This window comes from Acromyrmex echinatior, chromosome 4 (assembly GCF_024713525.1).
Source record: "Acromyrmex echinatior isolate Ae372 chromosome 4, ASM2471352v2, whole genome shotgun sequence".
NCBI lineage: Eukaryota > Metazoa > Arthropoda > Insecta > Hymenoptera > Formicidae > Acromyrmex > Acromyrmex echinatior.
Window position 1 is genome coordinate 15,531,462 of NC_141855.1, and position 21,966 is coordinate 15,553,427.

General features: G+C 38.8%; 1 protein-coding gene across 7 annotated transcripts in view; it reads left to right on the top strand.

Moving 5' to 3' along the window:
- bi (T-box transcription factor bifid) overlaps nt 1-21,966 on the top strand; it is a 103,428-nt gene that overhangs the window by 8,494 nt on the left and 72,968 nt on the right. For all 7 annotated transcript variants that reach the window (XM_087405795.1, XM_087405797.1, XM_087405792.1 and 4 more), the window contains exon 2: nt 1,802-2,117. In XM_087405795.1, coding sequence (XP_087261921.1) covers nt 1,802-2,117 — 316 coding nt within the window. The remainder of the gene's footprint in view (nt 1-1,801; nt 2,118-21,966) is intronic.

Below are 21,966 nucleotides of genomic sequence, written 5' to 3' on the forward strand. Positions count from 1 at the left end.
AAATAGATCTTTTTGACGCGTCTACGTCAATAAATAGGGAGTTTTTGCAATACCGTTTATCTTAAGACGGTGAACTAGATTATGTTATCTTCTTCTTAACAACTAATTAAAAAAAGGATAACGTGACTTTAGCGTTCGCTAAACTAAATCGTTCCATATTTGAATCCATGTTATTGCAAAAACTCCTTAATACCTATCATCCGTTAATGCACAATACTTTGACAAAAAAAATGAACGTTAATCATATACATATAGACTGAATTACAGACTCGTTCAGTTATTATAATTATTATTATTATTCGTTTTGAGAAGAAAGCATTGCGTGATGAATACATGAAGGTACCATATTGCTGGTTATATGTGAATCATTACTTCAATTGACACGATGTCTTATCGAGAGAGATTATATGATAGAAACAGTATTGTATTGTACAGTAGCGATTATATTTTCTTTTACATGTTTAGTAACGGAATAATTAATATGCATAAGAGAAAACGAGATCAAAGATTATTGAATATAATAGTTATCGAGCTCAGGATTGACTTACAGAGATTTGCCGCGGTAACAATCATGAAGTCATTACGCGGTAACAGGTTTTTCGCATTTTTTTCGCTTACAGATGGTAATTGATTGAAAGGAAATACCGGGAGCTGCCGTATCTACATCGTTAACTATTAACTGCATCATTACTCATAACATTTATGGACGGTGATTTACATTAATCATTTTCGCTAACTTGACATTATAGCAAATGGTAGTGTTATCTAGATGGACTAATCCGACTAATGTAATTTCTCACGAAATGGCCCGCATTGACACACAACGCGTGAAATAAGGTTTTTTTGTATGTCTGCATATGATTTTAAGTCATATTTCCGAGAAATCGTCGCCACTTTGCTCGATATTGCTGAATCGTTTTATCACATTTGCAAACTTTGCAATTTCATTTTAAGTAAGCAAACGGAATTTTTTTCGTCACATAATATATTTCCATATTAGTTCCATTTGTATAAAGTTAAATTCTCTCGGAGGAAATGTAATTATATTCCTCTATTTAATTAATTTACAACACTGTTGCTATATTTGAAATCATGATATGTAATATTCTATTACTATAAAGGAGATGATATATGTAGATTGCTTTATTGATTCACGAATAGGTCTATTCTTGGAGATGCATCTTTGCAGTTCAAGAATAAAGTGTATATAAATATTCGTGTCCGCTCGCAATTTCCGCAAAATATCTTTTTTAAGACATCGTAATGTCTTAAAAGAAATAGAGAGGAGAAGAGGAGACGATGAAGTTTGAGACCTTCCCCCTTCCCCCCAAAGTAGAGAAAAGGTGAAGAGAAAAGGTGGTCATCGAGGAGACGTAGAGGAGAATTCACAACTTTCCTCCGGGGGTTGCTATCGTGAATTGCCAGGTGATTCACCCTCGCGAAACTTAAAGCAGCTGTCTTTTACTTGTTATTTCATCGCTGATTTTCAGCCCACTCGCTGGATCGACAGCTCGCATCTTGCGTTTACATGGAATAGCGAGAGAGACTAGATGTTGCCCATCATACGTGCACCGATACCAATTTTCGATTATCAACCATGATTATAGGTCTTCTATTAAATTAATCCTACCGAAAAATAGCTGCTAGATGTCTTCATTAATTTTCTTTTTTTTTTTTTACTGTACTTTCTTACTATCACATAATAATAATCTGCATATAAAGAATCTATAATAAAAAACAAGCAGATATTGATATTTTTTTTTTTTCAAACTAAATCGCACAACATTTGCTAAAATTTCAGGCCTAGGTTTGGGCCCGCATACGCCGGAAGAAGTTCTAGCGGCGGCCGCAGCAGCGTTACATCACCATCATCAAGGTCCCGGCGGTCCTACGATGAGGCCTCTGAGGCCGCCGCTACCGCCGGGGATGCTCCATACATCACCGCATCCTTTGGCCACGCATCATCCCCTCACGGCGCCACATCATCCCCTCGTACCCCCTCATCATCCGGAAGAGGACGGTGTCGTCGATGACCCCAAAGTCACGCTCGAGGGCAAAGAGCTCTGGGAGAAATTTCATAAGCTCGGAACAGAAATGGTCATCACGAAGAGTGGCCGGTAAGTGTCAACGTCATCTTCGACATCGTTATCATGATTACGATCCTTTGTTACTAATTGAGCGATCGTTGGCTCTCCCAAGACGAAAGCAATCAGAATGCCATCTACCAAGTTTCATCGCACGCGCGCGTCTACATGAATTTGTAATGTTTAACAGACATCAAATGACCGAAGCTATCAGACTTTAGTCCATTATGATATCTTGCTGATTGCGTGACACTTATCGAAAATTGCGGTTTCGTTTGGAACGTTTTGACATAAATATGATCGATATAAATATAAGTCGCGCATGTTGTGTTAAATAACGACTGCCAACTTGTGATACTTAGCACTATATTTTCCTCTTTCGAGGAAATATAGTGATGTGACAAGACTTATTTTTACTATTACTTTACTATCGCCAGAGAGATACTAGAAAATAATCTAAAATATATGTATAATTTTCATATCTTTAATTATTCTTCTTTCGATTATTTGAAAATGTTTTTCACGTTTAAGTATGATTAATTGTCAGCGCGAAAATCTTTTTTTTGTTAGTGAATTTAAGTTAAAATTATTTCTGTGGACAACTTTACGCTAAAGGTAGTACACTGTAAAAACTACAGCACACAAAAATCTTGAGCAGTAAGACGTAAACAATAAAGAAATCAACATATTGAACTTGCTACTGCTTACTATGACCTTACACTCAGGAAAAAGTTTTGTTGATATGTAACCAACCTTAACTTTTTTTATTGTCCTAATCAAAAATTTGATTAGAATAACCAACACAATTTTTTTCTGAGTGTACAATCTTTGTGTGATCAATTCGCTTATTGTTTACGTTTTTTTACTGCTTAAGTTTTTTTGTATATCATGATCTTAGATGTTAAAGGAACAATGGTAACCTAATCTCTTAATTAAATAAATTTTGTTATTTTTAACTTTTATGTGCATCACAATGCAAATCAATTTATTTCTGTGGTTGCATCGCTTATTAGTTTCAAAGTAAACAACATAACGGTATCCATATTAATACTAGAAGTACCAACCTTTCTTACTTAAAAAGGTCAAGCAAATAAATTACAATGAAAATAAAAAACATGCTGAAAAATATTTGAAAAACCAAATATTTTATTAGTATAAAGCCATGAAAGGTCAAAAAATTTTAGAATCTTATCTCTTACATCTCTACACAAAAAATGTAATATTAATTTAAAAAATAGAAATGATTAATAAAATGATTTTTCGATATTTCTAGTTAACGTATGGTACTTAGCAAATAATAAATTAAATTTGAATAACATTTAATATACCTTTTAAATCATATGGTTCAAGTCCATTATTTTAATTAATATATTCAGTAACAACCTAGAAATGATCAAAAACTCAATTTGAGTATAATTTAACATAGTATAATAGTAATATTGTAAAAAGTATTAAAAATATTAAATTTATACAGCATGTTCCAAAATTTGCAACTTAAAATACTATAGTAACAAAATTCTTGAAAAATTAAGTAAAAAAGTAAATTTTTATTTCAAGCAGTAGTTTTTGAGGTAGGACAGAACAGGATTTTTTCATCGATTTCTCGCGATAATATTTATATTTCTGAACAGAATGTTGACTATTTAAAAGCTTGTGTCCATAAGGAGCACTCATGATTGTATAATTATAAGCATGTATTGTAGCACTGTAAAGGGATATTGTTTGCTATCGTAAATTTTCGTATCGTATTACTTAAAAATTGAAACTGACGGAATAACTCCATCGTACACCTCAATAAAGGTTTAAATATGGCTAATTACAGACGGTCACCTGTGTGAATATTAGTGAACTCATTACAGCATGAATATGCTATCGTACGCGCGACTCATGGACAAGTGGCCATAACGTAATCTGTAATTAATTATATTAAAATCCCTGTAACTCTCTAAAACTACTATTAATAAAAATTTACAAAACTTTTTTACTTAATTTTTCGAGAACTTTTATGCTACGTTATTTTGAGTCATAAATTTTGGGACAATTTTGTAAAAAATATTTTCGAAGATTAATTACATAAAAATTTTTGCTCTTGTAGAGATATATGTACATACACACACATATAAGAAACTTGACAACTTTGTTTGAGAGATGTAGTCGCGACTAAAGTACTCTCTCGAACGAACCTGATACCTTAAATGAACATGAGAAAAAGATCTCATGCGGGTTGTCTCAATTTGCTCATTGATGTTCGCGAACACACAATGCAGAGTTTTTAATTCTCTTGGCAAATTAAATTGAACAGAGAGACGTTCTAAATTTTCTTATTAAAAGGAATGTTAATTAATTAAGATACATGGGAAGATATCGAAAAGAATTGTCCGCGTCGCAAATTTGATTTATTCTGATTTTTTTCTCGCATAATACAAAGAAAGAAAATAAGAACTTATAAAGGCGACATATCGATTTTATCTTTATGTCCTGCGAGAAGACAAGCTTTAGGTCCTGCGTCACTACAGACAAGCAATTTTATTACATGCGAATTTACGCGTGTGCTCTCTCGAGGAGCATTTACTTCTCGTTATTGCGTGCACGTATCACGCATGTATAACGCACACGTGTCCGCACGTATAACGATCCCCGTGCACGTGTACGGGGGTTGCATCACACGGCACTTTCCCGATCATGTGTAGCAGCGCAACGGTAAGAAGATATCACTGCGAAGTTGTTGTGGCTCTCCCTTCGTCGTCAAGCAATTGAAACTTGTCACTCCCACCACCCTCGATCATCCTTTTGTGCCCTCCCTTTCTCCCTCTCTCACTTTCTTGCCCTTCAATTTTTGCTTTCTCCTTTTCTCGAAGCGTGAACTTATCTACCTCACCCTATTCCACGAAGTCATGATCGCTCAGTAGTGGTATTGTCGTGCTGGCAAAGAAAATAGCGCGCTTGATGTGAAAGGCGGCGAACGAGCAAGCCAAGAAAAGAGAGAGAGAGAGAGAGAAACGATGAAGAGCCGCGCTCCGTTTCGCGATGATAGATCGAGCTGCAAACGGGCAGGCATATCGAGTTTGAATGAAGACGACGCGGCGGCAAACTATAATAGCCGAGACTAGAGCACGCGCCCGCGCGACGAAAGGGTGAGCATACACGCTTACATATTTCATGTGCGATGTATACAGGTGCTAAAGCGCGCGCGGGCGCGTGTACGTGGATTATGACTATACCGATGTGAAAACGTCGAACTCCCTTCGCGAACGCGTGTATCGGCCGGATTAAATCTTCCTCGCTCTTTTCCTTCGATCTTCGGTTAACGCGCTTTCCTCGCTTCTCGCGAACGCGTACGTTTGCGTACTCTTTTAATCTTCCAATTCGCATCATTAGAGTCGCAACGACGGAAGGATCGTTTTAAGGGATTGCGCTGTGAGAATCAATGGCTTAGATAAAATCAGCGGTAATTAGCAACGTAATCCTTGTATAAATTTTTACTGAGAAGATGTGACTCATAGAAACAAAAGATAGGTACGAGAAAAATCGTTTTAAAATTTGAGAGTCAAATTAATGTTGTATATATATCTATTGTGTTATATTTAGTATTCATAATCGGTATTCATAATCGATCATTATTTAACGAATATAATCACAGTTTTATAAATCTTTGATTATTCGTCAATTTATATTTAATTTTTGCAAGGATTTATATAGTCTTCAGATATTTTTTACTTTATGAAACGCTGATTTATAAATTACTTCGGCTTTGGATTGAGGAAATTGTAGATTTGAATCATTCATTTGTTTATTTGGATGATAAACTCTACATATACATAATATAATACATATGTATATGGTGTATTAAGGAGATTCTCGCGCTCTACTTCCTAGTCAATAGACAGTTTATTCATAATAATATGTAAAACGATTAAAATAATGAAATTAAAAGATTACTAATAGTATCTTATACCATTATATAATTATTGTTAATTTTATATGTTACTAAATATTTTCAGAATGACAAAATAAAAGTTGTAAGATGCTCATTTGATGTACACGCATCGTCCATTTATATTTTAGCTTTTTTCATTAAAGAATATGAAGTTCTTGTAAACTACGTCAATTTAAATGATACTTTACACAAACTTAAGCGTTTACTTTATAATTATAATGATTTCCAAATTGCTTATACGCAAGTGTCCCAATTTAAAAGAGATTAACTGTGCAAATATATGTGCATAAGGTTATACCTCCAATTTGAAATGTAAAATTCTATAAATTTAGAATTAAATATCTTCAAAATGTACGGTAAAAATCAATGACATTTTTTTTAGATATTATTGATATTAATTAACTTTTGTATTACATATATATTATACAGGGAAAGAATTTTTTTTAGAGTTTACCCTGAAAATATGATAGTCGTGGGACAACATTGTATTTCGAGGAATTTTAATGTAAATCTCTCATTTATTAATAAAACTGCAATAAAATATAAAATAAGTTTGATTAATTTTACTTGAAGAAGTGCATGGTAAAAATCTTTAAAATATTGTACCACAACTACTATATTTTCAGGGTAAATTTTAAACGATAATTCTCTTCGTGTAGATTTTATCTTTCATCAAACGCGAGAACCTCCTTAACGAGCACATTGTCATACATATTTTTCTTTTATAACATATCTTCAATCATATAATCGTAAATAATAGTTTTTTTCAAACACAAATTTCAAATACAGATAAAACAGACATTTGATATAAAATACCAATTCGAAATATAAATCTGTAATTAATTTTTCAATTAAAAATTAAAAATTATTTACGACTATGAATTCCGTCTTTAGACGTGATATTGTCAATAAGCTATTAGCAATTTTATTAATATAACAAAACGATTCACACACACACACACACACACACACAAAACAGTAGTTTTAGCGCATGCTTATCAAATACGATCTGCCAATCTTAGCTACGTCTTTTATTTTATATTTATCTTTGATAAATATAAGATTTAATGTGAAAAATAATAATTGATCGATATTTAGTAATTTAATTTACAACGTACAGCAAGTTGAATACACGAAGGAACGACTGATTTAAAATCGACAAGATAATTAATTTATACGTGTGTAATGACACACATCGTAATGATCTGTTATCGAACTGTAATAATTATCCCTCTTTCTTATGTGACAGCTGTTCTATATCTAAAATTTATTCAACGGTTCACGTCTTAAATGCTACAATAAACTGAGCTATAAGTCACATGGACATTCATACAAGAAATTAGCATTATTATAGTGTATAATGTTAATTTATTACAGTACATATATATTAATCTTTTAAAAGTTTCGACTTAACATAGCAATTCAGTTAAGTATTGTTCTTACAAATTTCGAAGACAAACTATTGTCTATAGAAGATACAATTTTAGTAATTCCCAACAGAATGAAGGTTAAGTGATTAACTAAACAGAAATAAAATCACTACTACTTTTCATAAGAAATTATGATTATTAAAGAGAAAGTACTCGCATCATTAACAAAACGCGTGAATAATCAACCAACAACGAAAAAGATTGAGTCAACCTTGTTGAAATGAGCAGGCTCGACAGTGTTCTTATCAAAATCGGAGGATTGGATGATCTTCCCGATCGATCTAAAATCGCGTTTGGTGCTCGCGATTCAAGCGACGCCGATCGATCGCAATCTCGAAGACTAGCAGCGCTCTAAATCAATCTCCATCGATAAATAATAACCAACCTGCCTCTCCCTCTCTCTCTCTCTCTCTCTCGCTCTCTCTGTCCGGTTGTAGTATCCGCTCGCTCGCGATCGAGTTTCAGCGAAACACCGAACGAGAACCGCACCGCACCGCACTACGCCGGGTCTCCATAACGGCCGATCATCGATAATTATACGCGTCGAAATTACGCTGGGATCCGTTCGCTAGACCCCGCGTTCGAATCCCGTCCGGTGGTCTACGTCTCAATACAGCATACGCGTTTGACACGTTCGCCACCACATGCAAAGCACATTTACACTTGAAGCGTGCGTGATCTACCAGACACACCCCGCGCCCTCTCGTTCTCACCCTTTTCGTCTCTCGCCCGCAGCATTACTTTGAATAAGGGTGTCCTGAAGGGAAAATAATAAATATTTCGCAGCAAAGATGTATTTAGGATATTCTTCACAGTTGAACATTAATTGATGATATTTATTACTTTTTATTTTTTCATGTTAAATAAATGTTACGGTAATAAAGAAGATTGTACGTTACAGTTAAAGATAACTGAAAAATAAAATTTGTTTGACGTGAAGCTCTCGATTTAGTCTAAATAACGTAACGTTTTGAATTTTTCTGTGGGAATACATACCTGCTACTGTTCTCCACTGACATCCTATGCACTCATATACATACTCATATATATATATATATATATATATATATATATATATATATATACAATGAAACGCAGCAGTATCGTAGATGCACATAACAGCGAGCATGTAATGCCAGAGGGGGTATGTGGGGTGGGACCGGAAACGGGTGGAGGGGGAGAGAGGGTCTTAAGTATAGGGCAGCCTTAACGATGTTTGTTTTATACATTGGCAGCCTCTTCACGAACCTGTAATCTTTCTAAACGAGATATTACCCGGACCCGTTGCGATATACAAACCCTTACCCGAATGGGTCGTGTGGTGTGCGTTCGAAAAAGAAAGAGGAAGAGCGAATGAAAATGTGCGAAGGAAAGTGAGACAGAGAGATGATGAAGGGGAGATGAGGTTTGGGCGAAAATTTTATGCTGTGCTCTCGTGTTCGCTGCTCCGAACGAAGAAGAGTCAGCGCCACGACGAGGGCCTCGGGACCCAAAATTGCCTCTCCTCCTCCGCCTTCGACTGCCTTCAAATTGCTCATCATTCACAGGTTTCACGTTTATAGGTATACACGCACGCATGCACGCACGCACGTACATACGCGCTGAATTAAGAGAACAATTAAAAGCAGATGAGCACGAAATTCGTCAGTGCCGACGCTGCTGAAATCCATGTTTTTAGGCTACGAATTGACTTAACGATGAGATGTGTAAGTGCTTTAATTCTTCTGATTTTTAAATCAAATACGCGCGAGCCATCAAAGGGACCCGTAAAATCTTATGTAATCTGCTCAACATTCATCTTCGTCACTTTCAATTTCTTGGCTAACGCTGGCACGAGCCATCGCATAGTTTCGTGCCGTTTTCGACGTCTTGTGAAACATGAATATATTCTCTTGGTATCGTCTATTTCGCAAATCGTTGAATCTAAAGAGGAACCGCGCACGTCTTTAAAGTCAAATTTGCGAGAATTGCAAAACATTGCTCCGACATATCTTATGTTTAATCTATAATATCAATACCGATATGCGAAAAATGATATTGCGAGCAGTGTCGATGCGGCATCTGCGTGAAACACGCTTATAGGGAAGCAACATTTTTTTTCTGCGCATTGCTCTATCTTTGGCATCTGCCCCCCCCCCCCTCTCTCGCTCTCGTTCTTCTTTCTCTCCCAATAGCTAAAGTTCATCTCATCTCCATCACACGCATGCGTGACAGGTTTGCACGCAATTTCTCTGTTGCGTTCAACGCAAATACTCACCCTTATCAAGTTCTCTCTCTCTCTCTCTCTCTCTCGCGCGCGCGCGCACCTCTTCTATATGCAGAATCGCGCGTACTTATCACGGGGTAACCGAGCTCAATATAATTAGCCATATAGTGAACTCACACGCGCGTGCGAAGCTGAAAATGCATGCCGCGATTGTGGTAGAAGTGTCGGTATATCCACCGCCGTATATCGACGTTTTCTTCGGGGTTGCGGTTCAATGACGGTCGCTACGAATGAGATGAGGGTGTCTGAAAAAGCGAGAATGCCATTCCTCCCCTGTTGAGCCGTCGCTGGAAGCGTGTCTTTCGCTGCTTGTCGCGTGCTTCGACCTTTCGCACTTACCTTTTTTTTTACGCTCAAAACCATTACTTGAATATGAGAAAATTTAAGAAGCGAATTGGATGATTTTTTTCATAAATTTAATATTAAGTATTGTATATAATATCGAAACTGAGAAATGAGAAATTCCTTTTTTAACAGTTTCTTTGCAATTGTTTTTTTTGCCACAGGCGAGATTTCACTTTTAAATAAAACTTTAACATTTAAGTTAAAGGATCCAAATTGTAGGAAATAAAAATATGATTATAAAGGGAGGCTTAAACATTATAGAATAATGCAATTTTCTAATGAATATCTAATTATATAAATAAATAATATAATAAAATAACGAGTTCCGTAATCTGCTCTTAAAAAGATCGTGAACGTCGGATTAAAAATACAATTGTCATGACTGATTAATATTAGAGATGTACACCTATATGTCGCTGTTTAGCTTTCGGTGTGAAAGTAGCTTGCAATCGACTCGTCTCGCGAGCTTCGCGTGACGCTAATAAGGAAGTCTCTCGTGTCAGGATATTGAAACCGACAGTTCGTAACGGCGAGTTGACATTTCGGTTTCGTCATATTTCGGAGCGAGACATACAAGAAATCGAGCTCGAGAGAATACTCGAGTTTTTTGTTTTTTTTTTGTTTTTAAGTACCTGGCCTTGCTTTGCACTCTCTCAATGCCCTCCACTCTCCAGGTCACACTCTTTAAGAGCGATGGTATCTGCACTGGACGACTTTAAGCCTTCTCACGTTCCGCTAGTTTTTCCGCTGCCAAGCATCGCGTTTTACGCTTTATGCTTCGACGAAAGTCATTAGCGAGTCTCGAAGATCATTATCCGAAGAGAGACATTTCATAAAGCAAGAAGGAAAAGAAGGGGGGAAAAAAAAACTGAAATCACGAGCGTATGTACGTTGCATGAGCGTTGATTTAAGACCGTCGCAGCCACCGTTTTGGAGAATCAAGTTGGTGCTGCTCGTGTCGAAAACGCACACGTGATAAAGAAAGAAAAACGTAAGCGACGCCCCTGTTCGCGGGATATTAGCGCAACGTATTCGCATTCGAAGCCTATAATCTTTCCGTGCCAGTTAAACGATAGCTGTCCTGTGCATTCCGCGCGCCCGGTAATTATACAAATCGAGGGGTAGGGAGGGGGGGAGAATATAATAGCCGCATTCTTGCATCACCGCTCATAAATATTAGCGTCAATTCATTACCGCGATACGTGCCGCAGGCACTTTGTCTCCAACAGCTCTATAGGTACCTATATCGGTTACACCTTTCTCTCGTACGGCTTCGATCGCCGATGTGAAAATCGTCACGCATATTGTCTCGTACATGAAAAAGGAAAAAAAAAGAAAAAAAAAACAGAAAACGAAGAGACGCGATTGCGTAATTTCAATTGCGATTCGATGTGGGTAACGATAGAGTGTCCTGCGGCTGCCGCCGATTCTTTCTGTGGCTTTATATTGAACAAAAAAAAAAAGAAAGAAAGAAATCGTCTGTTCTCCCAGCGGCTGTTATCTTATTATTTGTTCTCCGGTCGACAGGTTTTTCATGTCTTCAACCACCTTGTCTCATGTCGTTTTTGCTTCTTCACTGCACCTTGTTACCTACATCTCATTCTTTTTCTTTGCCTTCGCAATTAATTTTCTCTTTGATATTTTGTTAACACATACAATATTATTAAGTTAAGTTTATTATCACGCGCGAATCTGTTTTAGTATTAAATCACTCATCCATTTGTCTAACATCTTTCAATACTGCTTCTTATCCACGTTTGACTTTTTTCTTTCCTTCTCTCTGTTCTTCGTACTCCTTGTTTCTCGTACTGACGTATTCTTTCTTCGTCGACTTTTTTTTTTTTTTTTTTACTTTATTCAAACGCGAGTGTCCTTATCTCTTCGACGGCACTTGGCGGCGTGTGTCTCAAGGTTACAAAAACCCGTACACACGATTACGAGATAGTGCATCCCATCGTATCGATGCACGCGAAGCTGTTTTGCGCGCGCCGCACTGCGTGACGCTCAACAAGAGAAAGTGCTGAAGCCCGCGCTTTAGAATGATTTTTCTTGCTCGCGAGCTTCCAACTATCCGTGGAAACCCGCACTTTTCACACCATGAGCGGCATTTAACGATCGGCGCGAAACTCGGCGCGTGTCGGTTGCATGCAAGTCACGCATCCGTATTGATTGAATTTCCATCGTCGAGCTTTACCATCCGATAGCTAAATTTTTTTCAATAAAATTAAAGTATTCCGAGGTAGAAAAAAAAATACGGCTTTTATGAAAATATAAAAAGTGGAGGAGGTAAAGAAATTTTATTTACGCCTGTTATTGCCTGTCGATCTCGAAAAATCTCTATGTTGACGAGAATATTCTCTCTCAATCAGTTTCACCGATCACTTCCCTGTCAGATGAATATATTTATTATATTTATTGGACGTTGTTACTATGTCGCGTCATTTATTCTAGGTATAGTTCCTGGTATTGAAATCATATCTTAAAATTCCATTATCAAATGAAAATTTCTCAAGGTGATGAACGTACAGAAATTACTACTTGCGATTGATAGTCAATGCCACGTACCGGAAGGTTAATGCGAATATATTAGCATGCGGCGAGGTAATGAGGCGTTAAATACACTGCATTGTCACGGTGATACATTTGCGCATAAAGTGCGATATTTTCTTGCCACTTGTCGCGACATCCATCATGGATACGGGGATAATCGTGTTCGCGATTTGCTTATGCGCGACGGTTTTTTAGAGGAGCAGTCCGTAATAAAAATACAGGTGAATACAAGTTCGAGGCTACTTGCGTAGTTATATGCGCGCGTCATAAATTCGCATTCTTCGTAGGATACGTTGTGAAAATCAAATTATCGCATGTATTTTGTTATTCGAACAGTATCGTACGATATTGTGCCGCGTCAGGTCGGGATGCATCGTCTTTAAAGCCGCGCTTTAAGTACGCGTGATAAAGGCCGCAATAGAAACAATGCAAATAGCACGGAATCACGAGATATCATATATATACGCGGAAGTCGACCGTCGTTCACCGATCGCGATAAATCGGTGTGTCACGGAGGAGGATAGTCACATGGAGAAAATCTTGCGATCTCGCGACGCTTAATGTGGGCGCTTAATTAACGATTCATAAATTTTATGTGTGATGTAACTAATTTTAATCCTTCCTCACGTTACGCCATATAATAATAATAAGTAAAAACGCACGTTACATAGCTTTTAACGTTATAGCAGGTTGCCGCAGTTGCGTTGCTGGATCTTGATCGATCGGCGCTGCTGCGTGTACGCGTTCGTCGATCGAGCCGCGGGAAAGAGGTGATCGGATAGACGTTATCAGATCGAATTCCGCGGGAATATATTAATTTAAAGTTGCCGCGGCACATTGCTGCGTTTCTCGGCGTTGGAACGGCGCGGCGCGGCGCGGCGGGATTAAACGGCGATTGCGATCTGACGTGCGCCTCAAACAGGTGCGAGAGCTTTATTATCCGTCAGTAGAGAGCACGATACCTATTATCCTCTCGCGATACGTCGAGATCATCTTTTTCGACGCTCGCTTCAAACTCGATACTGGGATACGTTGAAAGCGGGCCCGCACGAATTTAATAGGGCATCGACGTCGGATGAGTGACGGTCTTCTCGATTAATGTCGAGGATAAAGTCCCGAATCTCTCGAATCACTCGGATGCACATTGTCAGGACGGAATGCAAAGCGTTGTTAAACGCTCGCGAACGAGTCTGAACGGAAAAAGGGAAAAACGATCGACACGGACAATTGGTCGAAAACTGTGGTTGACGATAGTCACGTTCGATAACGAAACGAAATAGAGAATCGCCGATGACGTCGATGGCCGCGGATCGGCTCGAGTTTACGATAAAAAATGTGTGTAACGTTATCGGTCCTTGAACACGATAGGTGCGTCCATGAAGTGTCTAATTAAGCGCCTCGCGACACATTTCCTCTGTGCATCGCGCATCGCGCATCGCGCATCGCGCATCGTATACGCCTCGACTCGATGCGCTGCTCGTATCGCACGAATGTATAACAACGCGGCACGTTAATAGCCGGCTTTACCGGGCATCGTATTACGTGCATTACAGCTGGTTTTTAAATCTTGATGGACACAGCAGGGCGCGTTCATTTTTATAATTACGAAATATAAATATAAACTGCCGGGACTGATGTGTACGCGGAAGGAGGATAATTATAGTTTCTTGCGTCCAACGGAATCCTCGTCTTTTTTTCTTCGCCCGTTACAGTTGCCGCGTTAAAACTCAATTTGGATAATATATCCTAGAAGAATATCCTTCGATTCAGCCAGAGGATAAAAGGAGATTGAAAAAGTCGGCGGACTGCGTTTGTTAAAACGAGTACATTTTTCTAACGATAAACACAGACTTAATAAAACTCAGCGTTATTCGCATAAATACATTTATATGAGCTATAAATATTCAAGAAAAACGGGCTACGATTGATTGAACATTTTTATTATATCGCGAGAATAGATTGTAAATTTAATTGAAACAGACACATATCTAGAGATATTGTACCCTGTTAGATAAGTTACTAATATTATACATACATATATAGAAGAGAAGGTGGTATTATGGCATTACATTACCCCATTACATTTTACATAATAACTTGATTAATAATCAACATATTTAAGTTTAAAACTTGACAATTACATTCATTAAAATGTTGTTGAATCGATTCTGGATTCAAAGTCGTAGTAATACGAAATATTTATTACTTAGGACACTATTAATAAAAATATGGCGTCACATTGCGTAATGACTTGAAAAAAACATGGATGATAATGTGGCCTTCCATAAAAGTAGCCTTAAAAAATTAGTTTTGCTTAGAAAACAGTATTTAGTCACAAGATTAACAAAAAGATAAAACATTTTGAATGTATGTAAATAAATGTATGTACATTCACATAACTTTTGCATATAAGATGCTCAGTACTAAAAATAGTACACGAGATATAAACTATAGATTGACGGTAGAGTTACAATCGATTATCAAATAATTATTTTGATATGAAAACTTCCAAAAAGAGGCCGTGAGTAATCAATACCCACAAAGGGCCACATTAGCAAAATGCCATGCTATTGTTTAAATTCGCATAACTCAAAATATATACAGTCAAATAACAGTTAAATAGCAAACAACACATCCAAGAATACATATATTCGTGTGATAATACGCTCAAGTTTAAGAAAAAAGTGAGGAAATAGGTGTAATTAAATGTTAAAAATGTACCTGAGCAACGTTTCGAAATACTTGAAAGTAAAAATGCGTTATAATAAGTACCTATATTAGTATTATGATATAACGGCGAACTACTGAACAAATAACTCCATAAGTAATCATTAAGATTCGCTATATAATAGCGAAGATATTATATTAAGGGAGACTACAATATACATATACACTGACCATAATATCACCTTCTTCTCTACGTACACCTGCATATTTCACAAAACAAATATACTTAGATTCTGTTGAGGAATTAAATTTTGTTCATATACAATATAAAGCCTAATGAAATACTTTTTGAAAGAGTTAAACGTTGTGTTGCGGTTAATCAATTAGTACTCTTATTACTTTGACTTATTGATTTGACTTTTAAAATAATTAAAGGTGACACTGTATCTCACCGTAAAGTAAATGGATTTCACCATCAGCCGAGCTGGTAGCTCATTCAAAATTTCCGAAGGCAAGACCAACGAAGGGAGAGAACGTGAGATACGTAGTGGCGTGGTAGGTAGGTAGATAGGAAGGTAGGAAGGAAGGAGATCGCTGTGCGGTCGACGGCCAATTTCTGAATGCAAATAACGGTGGTGTCGAAAGGAGGGGGGGGGGGAGGGAGGGGGTTCCGCGGATGAAAACGCGGGGAGGCGGTAGTATGCAAATAGAAAGCTGTTACGGGCGTCTTCTTCGCCTTCGGCCTAACCTGCGCCACTTGAATATGACGCGCGAGCCAACCCCTTTCTCACGGCGTGGAAAGTGTGAATTCAATGTGAAACACCAGGGTGAAACGAGAAGATGTTGAATTCCAGGACGGCGCTTTCTCGCGTTCGTCGTCAGTTTTTTTAACGGCTTATTTTGGAACGTTGTTATCTTCCTGCAAAAATGAGGGGTGGCGTAAAAATCATTAAGTGAGAATCACTCGATCTAACTTTCTCGGAAGTTACAGCTTTTATTCATAATTATGTACACGGATGTGGAAGGAAATTTGAATCAGTTTTCAATTGCATTTGTCATTACAAATAACGATCGATCAGCTCGAGTGTCGCGAGATTGTTCTTCGCGTGCAAATGTTGTTCTATGCGTACCTACATCACAAGCACGGTATTAAGCCGGCAGCGACAAGCTGGATCTGATTAATTAGCGATCGTATGCGGGCAAGTTAATCTCGCGCTTTATCTGGAGGACTTTAATAGGTACCTCGCCATTCACCAGCTGCCGCTATACGGCTATACGTTGCACGGGACATGGTTACCCCACTTGTAGCAGTCTTCTATTAATTCAAAAGCCGTAGAAACATCCGTACTATCTTGTGATATCGATATACATTATTCTCTTATCTTTTTAATACCTGCCAAATCAAATAATAATTAATACCGTTTTGTTATTTCACGCGCCGCGGAGAAAATATAGTAGAAACGAAGTGAAAGTATGCGAAATATATATAAGTGTGCTAATTTTTTAATAACAAATTTTTTTTTTCTTCCATCGTCGTATTTTATAGCGGCTGTAAATTTACGACACCCGGTACGTAATCGATCGTGCGTCATTACGATCGAGCCGAGTTCTCCGAGTTTCTCACACCTGAGTTGAAGAGGACTAATAAGAAATCCTATAGGGACGGCCGCATGGCGAGATCACGACGTGGAGAGTCTCCGCGTTCACGCACGCACGCACACGCACGCACGCACGCACGCATGGAGCGAAGACGAGAGATATAATGATGGCCGTGGCGTGCCCTATAGCGTGTAAACCATAAGAGATAATGTAACAGTGGAAGTTCGGCTGGCGCCACTCGTTATTTATACAGTGTGGTCGGCGAGAATAGGGTTTGTCGAGGGAGAGAGAGAAGAGGAATTTCTTCGAGTAGGGGGTGAAGGCCGGGAGACGCCCACTAAATTATTATTTGTTCTTGGCAAGTCATAAACGCCCGGAATTATACCGGAGCTACCACGAAGTCTTCTCTCGACCACAAAACTTTTGCCCACTGCCCTTCGGAGCAGCAGGAAGCGATGAGAGTCACTCGATATACATATACGTGTATATCTTTTTATTTCCTCCCAAGATCTTAATTTCACGCTGTATAACGTCATGTGCTACAGTTTTTTCCCCCTCAAAGTCGTACACGTACCAATCAAAATTTAAGAGTACTAAAACAGATGATTTTTTTTATAAAGAATTATTAATATATAAAATATTAAAGAATTATTAATATATAAAATATACAAATATTGTTCCAAGGTTGTAATCCAAGTTTTGATTACAAATTACAAAAGCTATGAGATATGAATTAATTCTTTTGATTTCGAGTTGAGAACTGACAATGAGTTGAAACAAAGATATGCGACGCTTTTCCATCCCATCTAAATCGCACCCGTAATAAAAAAAAAGCTAGGACGAAAGGTTCGGAGAACTTTTGGTGGAGACGCGACTTGGGTATGTTCCGTTGATCCTCCTCTCTCGGATCCGGTTAAAAAAGTTGCTCGCTGCGGGGGTTCCTGTGAGAGGAGATGCGGCCGAAGAATGAAGGGAGAAGAAGCTCTCGAAACCCTGGCGATGCCAGAGAGCGGCGACTATCGGTTTCCCTATCGCACTCGCTCATCTCTCTTTGGAGCCCTGTACGCGGGGCCCTACGGTAGAAAGGCGTATATAAACTCGGCCTTAACTGCTTTACGACGATCGTTTGTACCGATTTGTTCGACAAGAGTCTCGCGCAGTCGAGAGGAGTGAACAGGGCGGCAAGAAGGAGGAGAAGATGGAGGATAGGAAAGTGGCGGAGAGGCGACTCTCCTCTCCTCGCTCTTCTTGCATCTTTTCCTTTTATTCTCAGTTCACGAATAGATTTGTGTCCTGCCCTTAGTCGTCCCATAAACTCTCCTCTCCTCTCCTCTCCTCTCCTCTCGTCGTCTCCTTCTGTTCACCTCGCTGCATTCTTCTCCGATCTTTTCCGGGGTGTTTCGCTTCCTCCTGAAGTCGAAATGCCGAGAAGAACGGTTTGCGTATCGTTATGAGACACGTCGATAAATTTGCGGGACGTAACAGCGTAAGCAGATTAAAATAACGACGCTGGAGGTGCACGCGATAATTTTGTAATATACGGCGCGATTGATTCATCGGGATTCAGAATGAAGAGGGGGGGGGTGGGTGGGGGGAGGGGGACGATGTTTGCGACGTGGCTGATTTATGGTGTAGTTTCGGGAGGATTTTTTAATTTCCTCGACGCGGCGTCCCTTTTGCGCAGAGTCGTACGGTTTCTTAAACCTATACTTTATATGCTTCTTACCTTGGAAAACGTGAAAGATACGATGAACCGTGTCCTTGTAACTGGTGCTTCCGGAAGGAAGAGTAGAGAAGGAGGAACAAGTCATTGATGTGATCTTCGACATTATTTTTATTAAAACTTGCAGATTTTCATATCGACGAGACACATGTGTAATTCACATAGAAAATTATTGATTAATTCTAATTGTATACGGAAAAGAGCAAGCATAAGCAATGCTGCAAAAAGTTTTGACATTTTATATATATAACAACCGAGTTTAAACATTCTACGTAAATAATTTGATTCGACAGAATGATTTTCAGATCTGTATCTATAACTAAATTTTTAAATACTTCAACAAAATCGTTTTTTTTTTTTTTTTTTTTTCGTGCATGCGAACTTTTCTTTCAACCAGGAGTCGTCTAGCAGTGTTAAAAGCAAAAAGCTCAATCGATTAATAATCTCTTAATAAAAATCTTTTAATAAGAAACTCACGAGGGAGAGAGGAGGAGGAGGAGGACTTTTATATGTACCGCGTGTACGATTCGCGTGTCACCCGTTACGTAGGCTGAGATCGACGAGAAGTTGAAGAAGGAGAGAAAGGCGATAAGGAGCGGTATAAGAGCGGTATAAGAGATTGGCGGAGAGAGAAAGAGAGAGAGAGAGAGAGAGAGAGAAATAAATGAGCATGCGAAAGAGGGACGCGAAAACAAATCATCCGTGAGCGCGCAACGCGGTCTTAGCGATAAAATAAATTAACTTAAAGCTACCGGGTTGCGCGGGATTCTTTCGGTGGCGCGTCCCCGTCGTGTGTAATGACGCGCCGTAAATAACGATTCCCCCCTTTCGATTTATCGATGAGTGCGTGATGGGGGTGGGGAGAATCGGTCCAAGCTCTTTGGCACGCTGCATGCTGCATAAAGGCGATGCGATGCGACGGGTATGCGCTTTACAGACGTTACGGTTGCCGTTGTCGTTGCCGTTGCCGGACGACGAGCATTATCCGTCCTCTGCGCTGCATCGTTACGCCTTACCGGGGAGCTCGTTCTCGCCAGGCTAATAACGAGGCTTCTTTTTCTACGGCCTCCGGCCACGACCCAGAGAAATCGTAACGATTAGTCGCGCAAAGTCGTAACGTTCCATCGGCACGTTGTTCGAATTTCTCAGCGCCGCGAAAGAAACCGCGCACGTGAAGGGCTCGAGGCCTTTCTTAATTGCAGCGTAAAAGAAATAAAGAAAATTCCATTTCGAGCCACGAAAATTTATAAATCAGTAAAAGTTGCGTTTGTAACAACCACGATAAAATCAATTAAATAGAGCTTTTGTTTTCTTGGATACGTATAAAAATGTTTGACGCGGTTTTTTTTAATAAATATATTTGAATCATTTATTGTTAGTTATTCTCGCGTTTATTTGTTCATCTTTATCTTTCTGCTTCTTTCCCTAATAGGGCGTTCGCATTTATGGAGAAATGTTGGAAGCGCGAAACCAGCGTGTGTGAATCAACTGTAGTAAATAAGGTGTTGTGCGATTCATATTCTCTCTCTCTCTCTCGTATGACAATTACATGGAACGATACATCGCGCGTCTGTTTGCGTCATAAATTCGCGGTTGGTTTCATCGAACCGACGACAGATGCAGTATCTCTATCGAGATATCGACGCGACTCTCGCAACAGTGAAGAGATAACAACGGCAATAGCAACAGCAACATGAATTTGTGTGCTTGCGCTGTCCCTTTTCTCTCCTATTTATCATCATTACTCATCGACAATATCGTAAGAGATTTTGTGATGAGTGGTTCCTCCCCCCCCCTCCTCTTTTTCTTTCTCTCCTTATTTATGTCCACTCAACGAGGCTCTCAGATTTATTATACATAACTACGATACTTGCACGAATGAGATTGTTTCATAGGAACCACTTTCATCCAAGAATTTTACGTGAAAGAAAAGTTTCTTTATTCTTCTTTTTTTTTTTTCATTATATTTTTTCCATTAAGTTATAAATAATGAATGGATGATCGTATAAAGACAGAAAAAGAAAGAATTATAGATGATTGAATATTATTAATACCAACAACTGAAAATTTGGAGTTTCTTTTTTTAATAACCTTAATGTATATGGAAGAAAATTAATTTCCGTGAAACACTTCGTTTTTCCCTTTCCTATTTTTCCAACATTGTGATCAATTGTTTAACGAGAAATTATCTTACGTTTCGCTGTATTAATAACGATCGGCGATCATCGCGACTATAGAAACTCGACGCAGTGGTGGAGGGCTTTGTCGAGCAAAGCAGTGTGTGCATGTGTGCGGTATATACGCATATTCAATCGGTGTGCAACCGCACACCGTTTCTCCGACGTTTCTCCATCTCTTGTTAACGAGGCAGAAGCCATAGGGTCGGCACGAAACGTCGAAAGAACGCCCGAGGCTGCCGCGCGTTTAGATCGGGCCCTGGCGATAGAGCCGTAACGCCGAAAATTAGCGCCGTTCGAGAAACAAATACGTGAGAAGGGAGAGAAGGACAGCGACGGAGGTTTCGGTGGGACGCGACGAGGAAAGCTCACGCAATGTCGCCGCGTGAGAGAAGAGGAGAGACGCGCGCGCGCGTATATGTGTACATATACGCATGTACCGTGTCGACGATGAGAGGTATGTATGTGCACGCCCCGTTCGTCGCATCGCATCGCATCGCATCGCATCGCATCGCATCGCATCGCATCGTCTCGTTGTCGTGGCCTGTCGTGCTCTTGCACATCACCGCGGGCTCCTGAGGTTTCGTGGAAGCGATCTCTCTTCCACCTGCCGTATACCGCGGAAAGCGCAGTCCGGGCATGGATGTATACTGGGTGTTCCGGAAGTGCACCTCTGTGGTTAAACCCGAAACTGGCAAACCACTTCCGCGTGCGTGAGGCAAAATGCGGCGAGAGAGAGAGAGAGAGAGAGAGAGAGAGAGAGAGAGATGGAAAAACGGTTTTGCCCAAGTATCTAACAATTTAGCTGGATGCAGGTCTGAAAATAATTTTGTTGGATTATCAAAATATTTGTATGCTTGAACGCTTAAATATTTTTAGATTATAATACTGCGAAAAGTTTTAATTTAGAATGTTAACATTGTTAAACTGCAATGATTGCAGTTTAAGCGTCCTATATAATTATTTTAATGGTCCAAACAAAATTATTTTCTCAGATTTGTATCTAATTAAATTTTTAGATAGGTTCATTTCAGCAAAATCGTTCTTTCTTCGTTGTAGATGAATTGTTTATTCCAGAGCAAGTGCTCTAAGAACATATAAAGGAAAAAAGAATAAAAACAGTGAACACAAACATAATACTAAAATAATAAATAAAGAAAATAAAAAAGAGATTAATATATATAAGAA